Source organism: Ambystoma mexicanum, chromosome 1p (assembly GCF_040938575.1).
Source record: "Ambystoma mexicanum isolate Mex_15411 chromosome 1p, UKY_AmexF1_1, whole genome shotgun sequence".
Taxonomy (NCBI): domain Eukaryota; kingdom Metazoa; phylum Chordata; class Amphibia; order Caudata; family Ambystomatidae; genus Ambystoma; species Ambystoma mexicanum.
The window spans coordinates 697040124-697059455 of record NC_090921.1 but is presented as its reverse complement, the minus strand read 5'-3'; the positions used below and the strand labels follow the sequence as shown (position 1 = coordinate 697059455).

At 47.1% G+C, this 19332-nt stretch overlaps 1 protein-coding gene across 5 annotated transcripts in view; it reads right to left on the bottom strand.

Moving 5' to 3' along the window:
- The window catches only part of GON4L (gon-4 like), a 2357623-nt gene that overhangs the window by 1780956 nt on the left and 557335 nt on the right, over window positions 1-19332 (bottom strand). For all 5 annotated transcript variants that reach the window (XM_069649947.1, XM_069649953.1, XM_069649967.1 and 2 more), the window contains one exon: window positions 107-274. In XM_069649947.1, coding sequence (XP_069506048.1) covers window positions 107-274 — 168 coding nt within the window. The remainder of the gene's footprint in view (window positions 1-106; window positions 275-19332) is intronic.

Here is a 19332-nt window from a genome sequence, read left to right as displayed (position 1 = left end):
TCTCTGGTCTGGATATGCATGGCATCAGATCATCCTTTATGTAACCCAAGGTTAAGTCGACAACAGATTAACAGATTAGGGCCATCAAACACTCCCGCTGAGGTACCTCAAAAGGCTCAGTGGAAACAGATGCCAGTTCCTCATCCACAGCATGAAGCTTCTCCATGAATGCAGTGTCCTGACTAGACTTTGGCTTGGCCGGTGGGGGTGGGGGTCCCATGGGCACCACTTCTGCGCTGATGTGTCTGACAAAGGGGCCTGCAACTCGTTCCACCTGTAAAAAGGAAAGTGTACAAATTTAAAAGACCGCTATAATAGAAATGAAGATAAACAGATTTGTCTCTGGTGCAGAAAGTTGGGGTTTACCAGTTTAATAGATTGTCACAAGAAACCCACTCCAAGATTAGGAGCGGAGTGTGTTCAATTGTTTATACAATGCAAGAGCTTACACATTACAACAACATTATTTTTTAATCACTGGAAAATCAGCTCAGACAGCCACTGGCAGTTAATACAAACTAGTCAATATTGAGCACAGGAGTTCAAATGTGTTCCCTCTCACATGAATCATGTGGCATGGAATTGCAGTCTTGGGTTATCAATTGCTAATACGTCAGTAGAGATAAAGATTACAGGCTTGATCTTTAAATGTTTTTTTAAAAACTGTAAATATTTGGGCCAAGCCAATTGAAACATTTATATTTACTTTTAGGGGTTAAAGAGTTATAGGGCAAAAAAGGGGGGGGGTGAAGAGGCTTGCTGGGAGGTGGGGGCGTTTTCTTAATTCTCTCCCGTTTGTTTTGATCTTGTTTTTTAATGTTCCAACATTTTGGTAGGTTGCATTACTGGAGATGTTTTGAAAATGCTAAATAAAGCTTGTTTAAAATGAAAAACTGTAAATGTAAAATAAAACAATTTTAAGAGCGCCACTCCCCTAGATCTCGAGATCCACTATGTTTGGAAAGAAAAGATTTTGCTTACTGAAATGCCATTCACAAAGGCTTATTCTACATTGGGAAATAAAGGAAAGGAGATGGAGCCTACCTCTCTGAAAGTTGAGCAGAACCATCTCTGGTTCCGGAAGCACCTCAAGACCTTCCTCTTTGCTTCTGCCTTCTCTTTTCCTGTCCCCTGCTGATCGGTTTGATACTGCACTGGCCACCTGGCTACTCTCTGAATTGAGGCCGAGATCCCTGCCCGCCCATTTGCACACCTGCGCTGTCTCCTGGCAACCCCTGCACTTAGGCCTGTATCTACAACCCTGCAGTCCCCTTACCTGCTTTTATTGGACACCTACTGTTTACACTTAACCCTCGCACTTGCCACCCGCTGGGCGCACTACTTGTTTGTGATCCCATGTCCGGCACTTGCCCATCCTCCCCGGCCCCCGGCACTTTTCCCTCTACACTCCCCCTTGCGCAATCTCAAGGTCACTAGGCCTAGTAAGATCGTCGTCTTTGTCCTCCATCTCTTTACCCTCCCTTGCCTCGTGTCTTGAAATACTTGTGTATAGGCGTGTTATAAACACCATATCATACCGGAGGGATACGCAGACACCTGTGCTGAAACTCCAGGCTATATCCTTGGGCCAGAGTGTCCAGCACCCATCTGTCAGTGATTTTCTCCTCTCTCTGATGGATCCAGTTAGCCAGCTTACCACTGCGGTGCAAAGGTGGAGGAGGGTGGGGGGGGCTTGGGGGGTAGATGGGGGGGGTGATGTCCTGGCCCGTTCAGGCCAGCTTCAGCACCGACTTCTTGCCGAGCGGGAGACGGCTGAGCTGACCACCTCCACCATAGGCCTGGGAATGGCCTTGCTAGGCTTCCTGATTCGTGGACGTGGAAGGCTGACTGTACGAGGAAAAACCTTTTGACGACCTGCTTGACTTCCCTATGGAGGAGTGAAAAGAGGAACGGTGCTGCTGGAGTGTTCCCAGGGAACGGGCCGTTTCTGCATCCGCCTTGATGGCATGTAGGGACTCTACTTTCCCAAAAAGGTTATCTTCGTCGAAAAGGAATGTCCAGTACCCTCGCCTGGACCTCCAGACAGAAATTCGTGGCCATCAACCAGCCTTTAAGACTAAGGCAGAAACCGTTTCCCCCATCTGCCGGAACCCAGTGTCGGCAATGTCCAGCCACTGATGGTGTGATCCGACACTACCTCTACCTCCTGGAAGAGGGCCATCGCCTCCATCCTCTTGTCATCGGGGAGGAACTCCAGAATCGGGCCCAGTGTGTATCACAGATCCCTGTCGTACCTGGCTAGGATCACCAGTGCGTTGGCCGAATTGATGGTGGACGCCACGGTGTAAATGACCTTCCAGTCCATGGCATCCATCTTCTTCCCCTCGCTGTCTAGAGGGACTGAAGACTAGGACGGGTTAGCTGACAGTTTCCTAGTGGGCACCGAAGCCACCGAATCCGGCCATGGTTGCGACTTCAGGCACATGGGTGTGGATTCGGCACCTATTACTTCTTCTCCAGCCTATCCAGTTTGGCCAGAGCCGTGCAAGGGTTCTTCTAAAGGGCCAGGCCCTCCTCCCACTCATCGTCCAGAAGGGTCACCACCACAATAGTCTTCCTCTTGGCCTTGTGCCTCTGGTACAGGAAAACCTCCTTCTGTTTCCTCGGGCACAAGCTGGAAAAGCTTGGAGGCTCTGGCGACCATGGAATGGAACGACCCCACCTCGTCCAGTGGGGACGCCGTTGGCTGAGGAAACCGCCCACCCGCTGCAACAATCTCGTTGACGTCCGTTGTCGCCGTAACCGTCCCCGTGTCCACTGGGGGAGAGGTTACCTGACGCAGATGTGGGGGCTGAAACAGGGGAGTCGGATGATGCTTCCTCTGGTTTGCCGGAGACGGGCCTTGAGCGCCATAGGAACCGGGCCCTGCACCATCCTCTTCTGGATCTCTGACACCAAAGAGTAGAGGGTCGACCAGATGTCCAGCGATAGATCCCTCTGCTGAGCTGGTGTGATCGGAACACTAGGCCCCGCGCCGCCGCCGTTATTCTCCACGTCCTTGTGGGCCATGTGCAAGGACGCCAGGTCCTCGTCGTCCATGGATGAAACTTCCATGGGCTGGGGCCTCCCTTGCACACACACCCTTTTTCCACCGTGAGGTGGTCAGAGCGAAGAGACAACATCCTTGTCTCTGGCGTGCCAGCAGAATTCACCAAAGTCACTGCGACGGTTTCCCGCCTTCGAGGCAGGGACACCTTCTGCGCGGTGGGGGCTAACTTTACGGGGTAAGCTCCTTTTGCCTTCGTGAGCTCAGCCGCCACCAGCTCTATCGTCGATGGGGACTTCTCCTGAGCCAATTGGGCTTTCTTGGGCAGTTTGGCTGTCTTCTCCGCTGTCCCTGGCTTCTCGGGCATCTCCCGCAGCTTAGTCGGGTTTGATGATTTTCTCTTCGAGGAAGAAGCTTGATTGCTGGCTGGCAATTGAGTCGAATGGTGATGTCGATCGCACCCTGTTCATCGCGGAACCTGCTTGCGCAGCACCTCGGTGGACCAGGACTTGCGGTGCTTGCCACAGATAAAGCACCCTCAAAGGACTTAAAAGTCCACTCATCGGATTGGCCCGTCCTGGGTGAGGCTCGGCGCATGGGGCAGGAGCCTTGGCGTTCAGCCACACCACCAGTCTACTGTGCCTATCCTTGGTCTTCTTGAAGCAGCCGAGTAAGATCTCGCACTCCCCTTCCTTGTGGTCCGAGTGAAGACAGAGGCATTGCAAGTGCTTGTACTCCACAAACGGGTTCCGTAGCCTGCACTTGGTGCAGGGATTGAAGAGTTATCTTCCTTCTCCTCCGTCATGGTCGAAGGGTGCGAAGTAGGCCCGATTATCTTCTGGAACCTTTGACGATCTTCGCCCTTGAGGGGTGCTGAAATTTACCAACAACGGATCACGCTATGGGCAGAGAAGAGCGCACAGGCACTTTCAGAACAAAAATAGAACCTTTTTCCACAAGCAAACTCGAGGACTCCCAACACTGAAGCCTGTGGTAAAAGTCTGAAGATGGCTGCCAGAAGAGGGGCTTAGGGAGAGGCCTATCATTGGATGGGAGCAGTATGACCCAGGGGACAGTGATTGGTAGAAAGGAGAAATACAGTTTGTAAGTGAAAGTGAAACTGTTTTTTCCTTTTACCAAGGATTCCCAGCCTGACAGGAAATATTCATGAGCATGTGAATCCATGCCAGACCCCACGCTGGACAAAATGTATTTATACACAAGGATATTTAAAAGTTCTTCTTTAATAAGCAGTAACTAGTATTAACATTAATCCCATTAAGGGATTAAAAACATTAAGTGAGGATTCAATTCAATAGTGAACAATAAAGCAGGCGAGTAATTCATTCATATGTTACACTTTTTCCAGCACCAAGGGTGACGTCATTTGAGGTCAGTATAACATTTATTTTGTATCACCTTTGCAGTATGGAGTTATTAAAGATGGAAAAGTTAGGGTTAGATCAGAACAGACTGATATTCTATAAAAACAGTTAGATTATCCCAAAGGGATGTGGGCAGTCTTCTATCCAAGCATTAAGAGGGTTCAACAATTAAAACCTGTATGGGAACAAGAACTGGCAAAGCCAATAGGTTCAGAATGGGGCCTATAGGGAGTCAGGACAGCCAAAGTCAATGGACAAAGCCAAACTTCTGATGCTCTTCTTAGAAAAATGTTCTTAAATATAGTCAGTGTTCAAAAAGAAATCACAGCAACTCAAGGGGAGTCACCTTGAAGCAGCACAAGCTGAAAGGCCAGTGCAAGTTAGTTGAGGTCAACTCAGAGTAGGGTTAAATGACACTCCCAAAAAGGTAGGAATCGCCTCAAATGGGAAAAGGATAATGTACCCCAAACCCCACAGTACCTTTGCATTGTATAAGTTGTTCCAGCTGGATGCCTTCTGGTTGCAGTGCAGCAGACCCTTGTTCCTGGTCCTTGGTCGTGGTGACAAAAGGTAGGATGCCTGGTGGGCTCTTACGGCAGCACTCAAGAGAGGGACTCGGCAGCAATGGATTCCTCGGCATTCAGCAGCTTTGTGGTTTTGGCACTTTTTTCTCAGCGCCAAAGAACAAACAGCGCTGGTTAGAAATTCCTTGGTCCCTTGGTCCTGGACTCTGGTGAGAGGACTCTGAACACCCACGAAGTTTAGGCCGGATTTGCACTTTGGAAGACAATGGACTCACAGGTGGTCGAGGTACCCCGGGTATTGGGATTCTGCAGCCTTGGAAAGTCGCAGCAAGTCGGGGGTTTGTCTTGAGGCTAGTTGTTCCCACCAGCCTAAGGGAGGAAGTCGTCCCGTACGGGTCTTCCCTGTCAATTCCAAAACGGGGTCAGCACAGCTGCAGGGCTTCACCGGGCACTTCACAGTCCAGGAGGGTGCTGCTGGCCTTTTTTCACGTCTTTTGCTTCGGATATTGTCCTCCAGTGGTGGACTCTGCCTCTAGTCCAAAAACCTCGCTTTTTATGCAAGTTCCTATTCATTCACAGCCATAGGCTGACAATCGGACAGCCAGCCAGCCAATAGAAACCGGTTTCACCCAGGCACACCTAGAGATGAAGGACAGGGAAGTTTCCGGACACTCCCTCACATCCTGCCTTTCCAGACACACTGGAGCCTGGGCGGGCTTCAGGCCTGAAGCCCACCAAAGGCAACACACAGACAAAGGACTCAAACCTGATTCAAATAACAGAGTAAAAGCCCAGAAGAAACTAACTGACAATAAATGGCAAAAAAGAAGACAGGGGCCATTTTGTGAAAAACTGTCACCCTTGGGTGCTGTACTGCAGCTGAGGTATCAGCCTGCAGAAGCATGTCACTAGGTAGTAAAAAAGAAACCACTGCCACCAGCCATTCAAGGGAGTTAGTGTAACAAAATGTTACATGAGGAATGCGTTACAGGAGTTACTATGTAAACCCCCAGCACTGCACATAGGGTTATCTTCCTATTCTCGGGAACAGTAGTTCACCCAAGAAAATTTAGTTAAACTTTATGAGAAATCCAGGCGATTTCTCAGTGGCACTGCATGAAAGGTGCTGTGTGTCACAATGCAAAAAGCAGATGCCTATGGAGTTTACCAGACTCCATAAAACAGTAAGAAACACAGGAAATCAGTCAGAAAAACACTTGAGTGAGAAAAAGTCCTACTCACTCGGGAGTAAAAATTAAAAAGCCCCGAGTCCAGCAAAAGAGCTAAGGTTAAAGGGAATTGGCATAGAAATGAACATTCGCCCTAACACTTTTCTAACCTGAATTGTTCTGTTTGAAAAGTAAAGTGTCGGGTTGTCTAGTAAGAACACCTATGGAAAATATATCATACGAGTGATGATCCAAAAGAAAACGTAAGTAGATAAGTTAATTAGGCAAAAAAAAGTCATTTATTTGCGCACCTCTGTGTTAGTTCACCACTTCCTCAGGTAGCGATGGAATGAAGCCTTTGAAAAACATTACAGCATTAATAGCACCTCCTGGAAATCCTGTTTTCTTCATCTGTGCCTGCCTGTGTACCCAATTTGTAGTTATACTCAGTCGGAATGCATTTGACATTTAACTCACCCACACATTGCAGTCTTCAAGGTCTAAATGGTACACTGTGTTAAGCAGGGTAAGGCCCAGTGAAAATGAAGAGAAGGGAATGAAAAAGAAAAACAGCCCACTCTGTTAGAGTACTCTCAAGAAGCCAAGAAGGGATAGGATAGTGTCAGTCTTGGTAGGTGCAGTCCAATTGAAACTTGGTATTTCAGGCTGGTCCCTTTGAAAGATCAATGGTGGCACAAGCATCCACTTATCAGGCTTGTGCCTAGAGAGGGGAGGCACAACCAGTCATGTGTTAGGCCTAGGACTCATGGAGCCCATTGTGGTAAGCTTGTGTAAATGCCATATCAGGATTGTGTTACATCACAATCATGAGTAAAGGGTGGGGTTTGACTTGAGACAGGGGGCCTCACCAGTTTCTGGGAAGCCTTTGGGCTGGGGCCTCATGAGGGCATATGAGGGTGGGTTGGAGGGAGCCTGACTAGTCACTGCCTTGATGCTGGTGCAGTTAGGAAAGATTTCTCTTATGGCACATTTACCTCCATAGTTTCTATGGACGCCCCAATCTTTTACTTTGTTGGTGAACCTGTTCTGACTTTTTTAGGGGAAGTAAAACCTTCAGCTTCACTTCCCCTGCCTTTTGTTAATTTGTTAAGGTGAAACTATGTTTCCCTTTTTATCTTTTACTTTTTTATAACTTTTTAACATTGCACACAGCATCTGACCATGCAGTGCAATAGGGATACTTTTGCACTTGGTATTTTTGGTTACTTTTATTTGTGCCTAAGGAGAAGCTGGTGGCAGCAATTACATTTTTATCATTTTTGTGTTATTTCTAGAGTGCACATTCGCGTTTACCATGTATGGCTACTAAACGTGGCTAGTGCACAAGTGACCAAGCCATGAGATTGTCACTTGTTCTTTGGACATTTTGTGGTTTGGCTTTCTTCCTGCCTTGCCAGGTTCAGGAAATCCCAAATATGGTCATACGGAGTGAACCGAGTGTTCGGTGTTTGTGGCATACACTCTTTCTTGCTCCTGTGACTGCAGTGCATTTTGGAAGTCTTTAATCCATTTACACACGCATTGGAAGCCTGCCTACTAAAGCTCCTTTGGAAGTGGAGCCGAGTTGTGCGTAGCAGAGCGAGCCGAGTGTTCGGTGTTTGGCTGTCGGATGCCGCGTGCTGCCAGCTGCCTGACCATGTTTCTGCATTGAAGGTAACTTATACCGGCTAACACTGGCTACGGATCTTGCACACCCTGTTATATGAATTGTTAAAAGGCGGGAGTGTCTGCGGGCTGGCAATGCCTTTGGACTCCTGTGGGAGTGCAGGTCTACAATTTTGTTAATTGCAGCTGAGCATAAAAGACACGTCTCCCTTTTGTTTGTTAAAGTGACATCGTGCAGAGTGCAGCACAAAAGGTCTCTTATGTGGACTCTGAACCTGTGGCACGACTCACTGGGAGATTTAACAAACTATTGCCAGCACATGTAAGCGCACACCTGTGACTTGATCTCTGTTTTGGTGATTGAGGGTGGCCGTGCCTACTTTCTATAGAGCAGACACCTGTAGCTGTGGGAAAAACCAAAGTACACTTCAAGGTCCATTACCACTGTGCCTCTCACCCTGACCCCTGCCTTCTGCTTCCCCTCCTCCCGTGTTACGACCCGTGCAGGGACAGCAACCAGTAAAAGCAAAATCAACTGGCCCCTTGGGTCCCAAGTGCGAAAATGACAGACTATTTTCATCCTACTGATAAGAACGCCACCACTGGTCCTGCAGTTAATGGCCAAAATTACTTTATAGGGGGGTAGCTAGCATAAGGGGGGCCTAAATAAGTGACTATAGAGACATCCATAACAATTTCTTACTGGCATTATGTTATTAGCTGCAAGGAGCAGCTGCAGCCTGTGTAACCCTCCCCTTTGTGAACATTGACTTCCCGCCCCACCAACAGCTCGGAAGCCAAGTGAAGCCCCCGAAATCCATGGCAAGTCCATCTGTGGGCCTATTTTCTACATGTACAAGGAGGTTTGATTCTCTATCCCAGATCCCGGAAGTTTCAACAGCAGACACGTCTATCAGTTCTCAAGAAGCAGAGGCAATTGTGCAACGATTAGCCAACATCCCAGTACTTCTTCCCACTGACTTGTCAGGCACACGGGGGCTTTCTGGTGTACAGCAGCCCAGTTTTGAACAGGAGCCCTTTCCTTGATTCAAGCTCCCGACTGGAACCTCAGTGCCTGCAAACTGAGTGAAACATTTCACCGTAAAATTCATACTTAAACTATGCAGTGTAATCTTCGAAGAAGTTATAAAACAAAGGGTGGTTATAGCCACAATGGACAAAGGATTGCAGGACCCAGGAACTGACTCAACACTAATGATCCATAAAACGGCACCCCAGGCCATCCCTCTTCATTCGTTGGGAAGATGCTCCTCTATGGGGGTACCGGTCGACGTGTCGGAGGCGGAAGAACAAGTAGACATAATAGTGGTGTCACCGTATAAGACAAGAAAACAAAGGCGACTGGCTAAGCAGGCCAGGCTATGTAGGAGGGCCTGTAATAACAATTTGCCAGTTATCGCTGAAATACCTGACCCCATGAACTCCACATGTATCACACTAGGTACGGTACAGAATGAGGCTGATAAAGGCCCAATTATTGTGGGGCAAACAGGGAGAAAGAAGGGGGCGGGCACTTTGACTAACTGGTTACTTGAGTGCTGCCCCCCCCCCAAAATAAACCCCGAGTTACCGGGGGGGCGGGATCATGACGACATCATTATTGGTCCTGTACGCACTCAACAGTACAAAATGGTTTGCACCGCCAATCTGTAGCCCATGGTCCTCCCAATAACCACCCTCAGCCTACCCTCATCCTTCACCCCCTCACCCACCCCCGGACTCTTTCCCCTTCCCAATCCTTCACCTTGTTCCTCACCTCTTCTAACAGAGAATAACCCTAAGTCTTACTTTTGGACGTGATCCCACTACTTTTACTGAACAACAGACCAACAGATCAGATATTTTAAATCTATGCAAAAACATTCCTGCATTATGTGCATTGACAACTGCTGACTTCAGTTTTGTTGAGCCTGTGGACCTACTGGGTGGTAATTTTGTACAGGTACACTGCTCAACTACTGATGTGACTGCTCTAATATGCAGCCACCTGGGGTCCATTTAAAAGGCTGGATTCATTGTTGATAATATCACCCATGTTACTAGGAGGAAGGGCAGGCTGAGTACATTCCAATTCCCACTACTAAAGCTAGCATGCCAGAGGTTTCTCCCACTTATTAGACCCCAGGGGCTCGCTCAGCTGCATATCAGAGTTTGCTGTCCTGTTTTTACAGGAAACATGACTTAGGACAGGAATACAACTGGGAGACTTATGTGGCTACTAAAGGTGCGAAGAGTCGACCCTTTGGGGGACTGGCAGTGGCTATTAAACTGTCACTACCTGTGACAAAAGTAGAGACTATCCCGAGCACCCCTTATGTGCTAGCAATAGAGGTAGCGCTAAAAACCATGCCTGATAAATTGATATGCTTGTTAATATCTACGTCACTCCTGATTTAGTACAGCTGGAGGAGCTCCATGGGATACTTGACGAGATGTTGACCGAATGGATGCTGGGAGATAACCATGAATGTATCCTTCTGGGTGGACACTGATGCTGCTTGTATGAATCATGAACTGTGTGCCCAATATAAATGAATTAAAGCAGATTGTGTTACAACTAACCCGAGAGGGAATAAGAAGGGAAAGCAGTACTTGTACTTTCTTCACAAATTGGCCCTCCAGATGTCTAATGGCCATACGGTCTGCGATAGCCCTGGACACAGCACATGGAGCATGGGCACCAAAGTCTCAACCCTAGATTATTTTTTTGGGAGCAATATGTGCTCTGAGCAAGTTATATCCATAGAATCCCAGCAGACATTATACAGCGACCAACACTTGACTTGGAAAGTCCCATAGAAAGACACCATGGGGGAGAGGGCCTGGAAGCGAAACATGGTGAGGGGTAGGGAGGGAGAATAGGATGTGTTGGTCACCACGCAACCTTACGAGAAGTACCAAGGCAGTAAACCACCTGATAAAACATGAGCTGGGCAGTTTTGCACAGCTAGGGGTAGACGGGATGGGAAGCTATTTTAAGAATCTAGCTCACCAAACCTGATCAAGCATAGCGCACTGTGTGGTCCTCCACGGAGCTGAGAAATGTAAACCCTGAAACTAGAGACGCCGAAGAACAATTGAGATGCCAGCTCAGATACGCCAAGGGGGGGCTGGAACAGAGTAGAATTTGTGAGGCACGAATCAAGCACATTAATAGTGATTAAAAGAAATGGCTCTGGAGAAGGAGGCACTCGGAGTTATATGCAAAATGGCAGCAAATGTTCTCCCCATTCAGGCCAAATTAGACCCATTTGGCAAATATTGTACCAGGCTAAAGGCAACACCAGGCATGCTGTGGTGAACCCTATAGCAGAGCCTGAATGGGTTCTTTTTTATAGGGTCCAAATATGCTGCTGCATGGGAGACAGACAGGAGAAATAGTATCTGTGCCATGGATCCGACACCCTAGCTGGGTGGACATACGTGAGGCTATATTGGGTTTGAAGGGCTCCCGGATGCCAGGCCGAGTGGTGTTGAATGCAGTGTTGAAAGAAGATGCTGACGCTTGGGCTACAGTGTTAAAACTGCTGTTTGATAAAGTGTGTGTGGAGAGGTGAGTTCCTGCTCTATGGCAGCAGGCAATCTTGTTACCTGTATACAAAAAGGGAGACAGTCTATGCCCAGAGAATTACAAGATCCTTTCTCTGCTCGATGTTCCTGGGAAACTTTTCTGTAATTTTGTATTAAAGGCCCTGCAGCATTGGGTAGATTAATAATATACTACACTGTACCCCGACAGGTTTTTGACCAGGCTCGGCAACAGCACATCAGAGTTATGGATTTGCTGATTAGGGAAGCCTCTACCAAAGGAAATCCAGGCTTGTTCATTATATGTGGACTTTAATGCCGCATTTGACACTATGTCGCCGGCTACTATGGCAGAAACTCAAACTATGGCTGCCCAGAATTGCTGATCTCAATCTTGAGACTTCTCCATAAGAACAGTTACGTGTGAATAAGGCTAACAAGTGAGGGTTTACTGTCAGTGGCTGTGGAGATCAACAGGGGTGTCAGGAAATGGTGTGTCCTGGCTCCCCTGTTTAACTTCTACCTGGCAGATCTCCCGGCACACCTGCTTGCCTATCGGGCTGCTCTGTAAAAATGGGCGACACTGCCATCACTAGTCTAGTTTATGCGACAACCTCATTTTGTTGGACTGCACCGTACGTGCAGCAAAAATAAGCACACAGCCATCACAGAATATGCAAAAGAAGAACAAGTTACTTACCCCTGGTAACGTTCTTGCCACTGGATGTTCGTCCCACGTATTCTTTGTCTTACGATATTTCCAATATCCAGCTTAGCTGCTTCGGAAATTTGTTTTCAGCAGTGGTCACTGCGCGTCAATGCCTGTCGACTCGACGTCCGTCAGAGGCCTCCGTCTCGATGTCAACGTCACCGAAGGTATATATAGCATGCACAGTGTCCGTTGGCTTCAGTTCCGTTTTTACAAATGTAGGCTCTATCCCATACCCAACAGTTACTCCTCCTGAGAAAACGCATAATGCAATAGCAAAAGGAAATTCTACTGCGGGGTAGGTTAGGAGGGGCGATAGGGAATATGTGGTAGTAACATCCATTCGAAAGAAAGTTACCAGGGGTAAGTAACTTGTTCTATGAATGCATTGTGTCCACCAACATATTCCTCATCTTATGATAGACTCCCAAAGCAGTTTGTAGTATTTTTGGAGGACGGAGTCAGAATGTTTAAGGCAATTTAGTAGATCTCATAGGTCTGTGTGCACAGAATGCAACACTGCTTTACCAAATAAGCCTTGCCAGCCTGAAGAAGAGTCCAAATTGTAATGTTTGGTGAAAGTAGGTACGGATGACCATGTGGCAGTGGCACACTTTTTTTAACTGGTACTCCCCTCTGTAATGCAGAGAAAGTCGCCATGCCTCTGGTCGAATGAGCCCAGAGGCCTTCAGGAGGATTCTTTCCAGCAGTCTGTAGCACTCAGATATTGTCAGTATTATCCATCTGGATAATGTCGGTTTAGTTTTAGTCATACCCAACTTGTGGCCTGAGTAGCCAACAAACAGTTGGTCATCTTTTCTTATTTTTGCCATTCTGGTAATAAAGAAGCTTAGTGCACATTTCGGATAAAGCCTGTGCAGCCTCTCTTCGTCCTTCCCAGGGTGCGGAGGAGGGTAAAATAATGGTAATGTTATTTTCTGAGTCAGATGGAATTCAGATACAATTTGGGGTAAAAGGGTGGGTTTCACCTCAAGGACACCTTGCCTTATAAAAGAAACAGTGTATGGAGGCTTGCTGGATAAAGCCTGAAGTTCACCGACCCTTCGGGCAGATGTAATGGCTACTAAGAAGATGGTTTTTAGGGTTAGCAGCCTCAAAGGACAGGAGCATATATGCTTGAAAGGAGCATACATGAATTTCAACACCAAGTTGAGATCCCAAACCGGGACCTGATAAGGGATCAGAGGGAAAACATTTGTCAACCCTTTTAAGAATTGTATTATTAGAGGGATTTTGAAGTATGATACTTCCTCCAAAGTGCACTTAAATATAGAAAGCGCTGCAAGATATCCTTTAATAGTACCAATCTGGAGACCCAGCTTAGCTAGGTGTAACAAAAAGGATAACACCATAGGTGTATTACATGTAAATGAATGAACATTCTTATCTCTACACCAACTGCAGAATTTGTTCCAACGGCAGTGGTACAAAGACTTAGTTGTTGGCCTTCTGGCCTAAAGCAAAATCTGTTAGGTCATCCTGGAGGTTCCAATCCTTGTATCTCAGCCTCTCAGAAACCATGCGTGAAGGCTGAGTGTCTTGATCTCTGGATGGAGAACCCGACCCTCCTCTCGCGAGAGAAAGTCCTCTTTGTGGAAGATGCTTTGGAGGGCAGATGGACATGTCCTCCTGGCCCAATCCGGAGCAATTAGGATCATGCATTGCCTGAACTTCTTCAACCTCCCGATAACTTGAGGAATGACTGGACTGGAAGAAACTTGTACAGAGGTGGAAATTCCCAGTCCACCATGAACACGTCTCCTAGAGCTCCCCTTGGAGGAAATTCCCTGGAGCAGTAAAGTTCGCACTTCCAGTTGATCCCTGTCGCAAACAGATCCACTTGAGGGGTTCCCCAAAGGGTGAAGATCTCTTCAAGGACTTCCTGAGCTAGTTCCCACTGCCTGCTCAGAGCGTCCGTCGCCGTGTTCTCTCTGGCTAGGTGAACTGCCGGCAGGGAGATTCCTTTTTGAATGGCCCAGTACCAGAGCTGCATTGCCTGTCTGCACAGTGGTAGTGACCATACACCACCTCTCCTGTTGAGGTGGTACATGGCCACTGGGTTGTCAGTCATAATTAAGACATTCTTTCCCCATACAGAGGGCAGGAAAGCCTTCAGCGCTAATCTGATTGCCCTCAGCTCCAAAAGATTGGTATGTAGTTTGGACTCTGATGGAGACCAACGACCACAGACTGTCAGATCGTTGGTGTGGGCTCCCCCGTGAGTGAGGCATCCTTTACTACGGTCATCTACAGCCATGGTTGCCAAAATTGTTCTCCCTTCAGAATATTGTCCTCGCAGGCCCACCACAGAAGATCCTGTGCTTCCCTGCTTGGAAGCAGAAGTAGGTCCGACATCTTCCCCGAGAACTGGGACCATTGAGTTCTTAGAGCCCATTGAAGGTATCTCATTCTAAAGTGGGCCTCTGGCACCACAAAAATGCAGGCTGCCATGAAGCCGAGTAACATCAAAAAAATAAAATAAAATAGAATGCCAGGAGACACTGGGCATTTTTAAATTTGGTGACCATCTGAAGCATGTCTTGAGCCCACACCTCGGGTGGCGAGCTCATTCCCCAAGGATGTATCCAGAACAGCTCCAATGAATTGGAGTTTTTGAGAAGGTGTCATATGGGACTTTTTGTAATTGAGGGAGGAGCCCAGTCTGTGAAGGGAGTGGCAGGTGACGTTGAGATGATCCAGGACTTGTTCGGGGGAACGTGCCCTGATCAGCCAATCATCCAGGTAGGGGTAGACATGAATCCCCCCTCTCTTGAGACTCGCTGCCAACACCGCCATCAGTTTGGTGAAAACCCTTGGGGCGGAGGCGAGACAAACGGCGGAACTCGAAATTCATAATGAGAGCCGCCAACTGTGAACCTCATGTATTTTCTGTGCTTCAGATGGCTTGGCACATGGAAATAACCGTCCGGAAGGTCCAATGACACCAACCAATCCTGGAGTTGGGGGGCCTGAAGGATTTGAGAAAGTGTGACCATCTTGAACTTGTTCAAGTATCTCAAGCCCAAGATGGGTCTCAGTCCTCTGTCCTTCTTGGGTATCAGAAAATAAGGGTAATACCAACCCTTCTTCCTCTCCGCTACAGGCATTGGTTCTATAGTGCCTTTATCTGGCAGGGTTAAAATCTCCTGCACAAGGAGCGGATCTGGAATGCTCAAAGAGTGGTTCCCCTGTGGTTTGTTCGGAGGTCTCTGAGTAAAAGAAAGGCAGTAACAGTATACTATGGTTTCCAAGGCCCAAGTATCTGAAGTAATGTCTCCCCACTCTACTAGATGCTGAGACAGCCTGCCTCCTACTGGTGAACTGTGACTCAGTACCTGAGAGAGGTTTTGAGGTGGCTGATGCAGCGTAAAATGATAAATAAGCAGCTGCTGCTTGAGCTGGCTTTGCACCCATTACTCGCCCACAACGAGGAAATCTTCTCTGGCCCCTTTGACGGACTATTCCTCTCGCCCTTCCAACTGAGGAGTAGTAGCAAAAAGATCTACCCCTCCAAGTTTGTCCACTAGGTTGAAAAGGCAGAGGTTGCCCAATAGTGGCGCCTAAAGATTTGGCTGCCGCCTTCAAGGTCTGCAACCTCAAGACTCTTGGCAGCCTTGTTGCCAAAAAGGTGAGACCCGTCAAAGGGCATGTTGAGAAGTCTGGCTTGCACATCCGATGCAAAACCAGACTTCCGCAACCACGCAAACCTGCGCATAACCGTGCTGGTATCAGCAGAATCCAAACCTGACTGAAGAGACATGGCTTCTTTGCCGTCTCTAACTATTGCTAAGAACCAGTCTCTTTCATCCCCTTCGGGAATTTGCTCTGCTGCCATGGAAATGCAGTCCGATAGAGTGAATGTAAACTTTGTGATGGAACATGTGGAGTTGGCAGATTTGAGTGCCATACTCCCTGCGGAAAGTACCTCCCTTGCCCATCCATCTACTTGTTTGTGGTCCCTATCTAGAGGGATGGTAGGGTACGCCGCTTGCTTAGATGTTGCAGTAGCTGCCTACACCACCAAACTCTCTGCAGTGGGGCGTTTCAACAGGTAGTCTGGGACACTACTGGAGTGCGGTACTTCTTGGTTAAGTTCTTATTAACAGCCGGATTGGTCTCTGGTGTCTCCCAATTCGTCGCCACCCTTTTCTGCAAGGCAATATGAAATGGCAGTATGGGATCTGACTGCAGACCTTTGTCTAACCTTTGTCTAAGATGTCTGTTAAGTCATCTTGTTCAAATGTCAATGGAGGCCTACTCCCCTCTAGGTCATTCACTACCTTTGACATAAGTTGCCTGTAGGACGCATCTGTATGCTCCCCAGCCTCTAGTCTCCCAAACTCCAATTCAAGTGAGGAATCCACCCCACTTGCAGTCTGTAGATTATCACAGAGCTTCCTTAATCTGGACTCGTCTGAAATAAAACTCTCAGGTACATTAGACAAACCAAATTGGAGGCCAAATGAAGCCTCTTCATCAGACAGGTAATTATCTTCATATACGGAAGAAAGACTTAAATAGTCTTTACTGGGTAGTGGTACATATGCTTTCTCAGGAATGAGGCATTTTGCCAGTAATGAATTAAACACTGGAAGAGTCGTGGAAACTATCTTCATTGGCGCCAAAGATTTTACTGGGGGCGCTCTGCGTCGTTGGTGCAGCTGGCAATAATATCGAGCATTTGGCTGGCGTCGGAAGGCGTTGTCGCCGTCAAAGGTGTCAATGGCGTCGACTACCTCGACTTATGCTTCCGGCTCGACTGATCCTTCATGGGATCAAGATCTCGAGGGCTCTCGATGCGTGTCGGGCCTTCATCCTGGCCTCCAGGGTGCACAGGATTTAGGTCGAGCCCTTTCCTTCCCGGCTCTTTCGAAGGCACAGTAGGAACTTGGCTTGGAGGATTTTGTTTCTGAAATATTTTGAGCATCTCTACCCCGAGGGCCTCCCAAGAAACCCTCTCGGGGAAGAATCCAATGACAAAGTCGACGAAGGCGACCTATGGTGCCCTTCTCTTCGACTTTGAGGACGAAGAAGAGTGGTGGGAGCCACTCCTCGATCCTGATTGTTTGGCCTTCTTCCTCCGCAGAGTGTCGCGTCTCGATTCGTCGGTCGAAGGTGTCTTGGTCAAGGTAGGGGATTCAGCCTACCTTCAACTTCCTCTTTCGTTCCTTCAAGGCTTTTCCAGTCATGGACTGGCCCTTGGAGCAGTCCGAGGTGTTATGGTTCGCTCCGAAGCACCACAAACCAATACGATGGGGATCAGTTAAAGACATTTTCGACCCGCAATCGTAACACTTTTTGAACCCGGACTTCGGGGTTGTCGGTGTTGACGAATAAAACATCTCGATTTTTTCCCCTCGACATTAATAAGGTTTGTCACAAAAGCGTTCAATAAGCGCAACTTATTTCTTCGAAGCTAAAGCTGTCGCAGAAAAACTGAACCGAAGCCAACAGGCGCTGCACGTGCTATATGTGCCTTCAATGACGAGTTACATTGGGTTTTGCTTTCCCCTGGTCTGTTTTGGACAGTCACAAAAAGAGTATTCGGTCCAACTCCCCTAGAATAACTGTTATCCTGAATCAGAGTTATAGGTTTATACTGCTCCTTGAATCAGTGTTTCACTAGATCAGAAAAATATATTGTCCAGTTGATATTACTATGTGATTTCTTGCTGAGCGTCACGGTACAACTGACAGGGTCTACTACGCTTGAATTACTGTAAAGTAATCTGAAAATAATGTATGGTTTTTACTCCCCAAGAATAGGTATGACCTATACTGAATGTGTATGAAAAGGTTTGAGTTACCTAGACTACCGTTACTTCTCTAAATAAGGTCTATGCTTTGGTCTGAATTTTAAAGCATGGTGTTGTATAATTCTCATTTCCCTCAAGATTTACCTGGGGCTACTTGTATTTAAATAAACCATTTATTTTTACAATAGATAGTGTTTGTGTTTCTTTGGACCATTCTACAGCCCTCTCTCCCTCTTAAGATAAGCCTGGCTGCTCTGTCTACGCTACCATGAACTCAGGTGGTACAGCCTTACACTAAGAGTGGAGTCTTGTACGGTCTCAGTTTAATGGTTTTACTAAGTCCTTAGGACGTCAGAAAAACTGTCCTAACACTTCTGTAACCCAAAACACCAACCACATAAGTAAACACCAACCACGTAAGTAAAAGGAAGAAGCGGGCATGGGACATGCCACGGTTCCTCACAGTGTATTGTGGCAAACGTGAACATACATTAATGTGGATGTGTATTGGCAGATTGTGTATGTTGACAGCAGTTTCTATTCGGCACAAGCCTTGTAACATGGTAAGCTTTGTTCCTGTTGGCACATCAAGGCACGATTACTGCATGTACCAACATCAAGGACGAAATACAATTCTTGTGTCTTTCTGGCCTTCAGGAGCTGGAGATTTGGTTTTGATGATCCATGACGATGACAAGACCCCCAGCAGACCATCAAACTGTAGCACTCAATGATGGGGCATTCATGGATGAATGATCAGCCATACACGATGGCGCCCTGGATGTCGACATCGCAATGTAAAAAGTCATTGTCATGAAATTCGCCAACAAAGCTAGCTGTTTAAGTGAGGATTTATGCAGTAGTGAAGACTTATCCAGCAAGAAAAAGCATGGTGGCATCTCTATTCCTCACCCTTATTTTACAGGAAGCTTCCCTGTGGTATCTCAACCTCTTAGATGTGGTAGCACGCTAATGTAGCGGTTATTGTAAAAGTGGGGCATGACTTCTCACTGATGCAAGTTCCGAGTTCACAGTCTTCACATCCAATCGGGCCACAAGCCTCCTCTGACTGTCTTTTATGGTTTTATTACGAAACGAGTGGAAGATGGAAAAGGAGTGAACATCGTGGTATGGATACAGACAATATGACCACTCCTCGTGCGATCTTCAATGTAGATATTTGAGATGGCAGTTTTGAAATGCATTAAAAATACTTTTCCTAGTCTCTGAATCTGCCATGGTGCTCGTTAGGAAGAATTTTCTTTTTGTCGCTTTCCTCACATATATTTCAATTGGACACCTTTTCTTTTTTCATTCTTTACACATGTCTTGGCCTCTTGGAGGTCAGAAAAGCCATCTGCTTTACTTTCCTTGTCTTTTTGCTCATTCTTAGGTTGGAAAGTGATTAGTCCATAAAACTATCAGTACTGAATGTCTCACTTTGTGAATTTCTTGTATTGTTACAATTGAACACATCACCCTGAAGTACGGTTAGGATACTTTGTGTCCATACACATTTTTCTGCAATGATATGATAGATGATATTTTATTTATATTGCGCTCGTACACAAGTGTTTCAGAGCGCG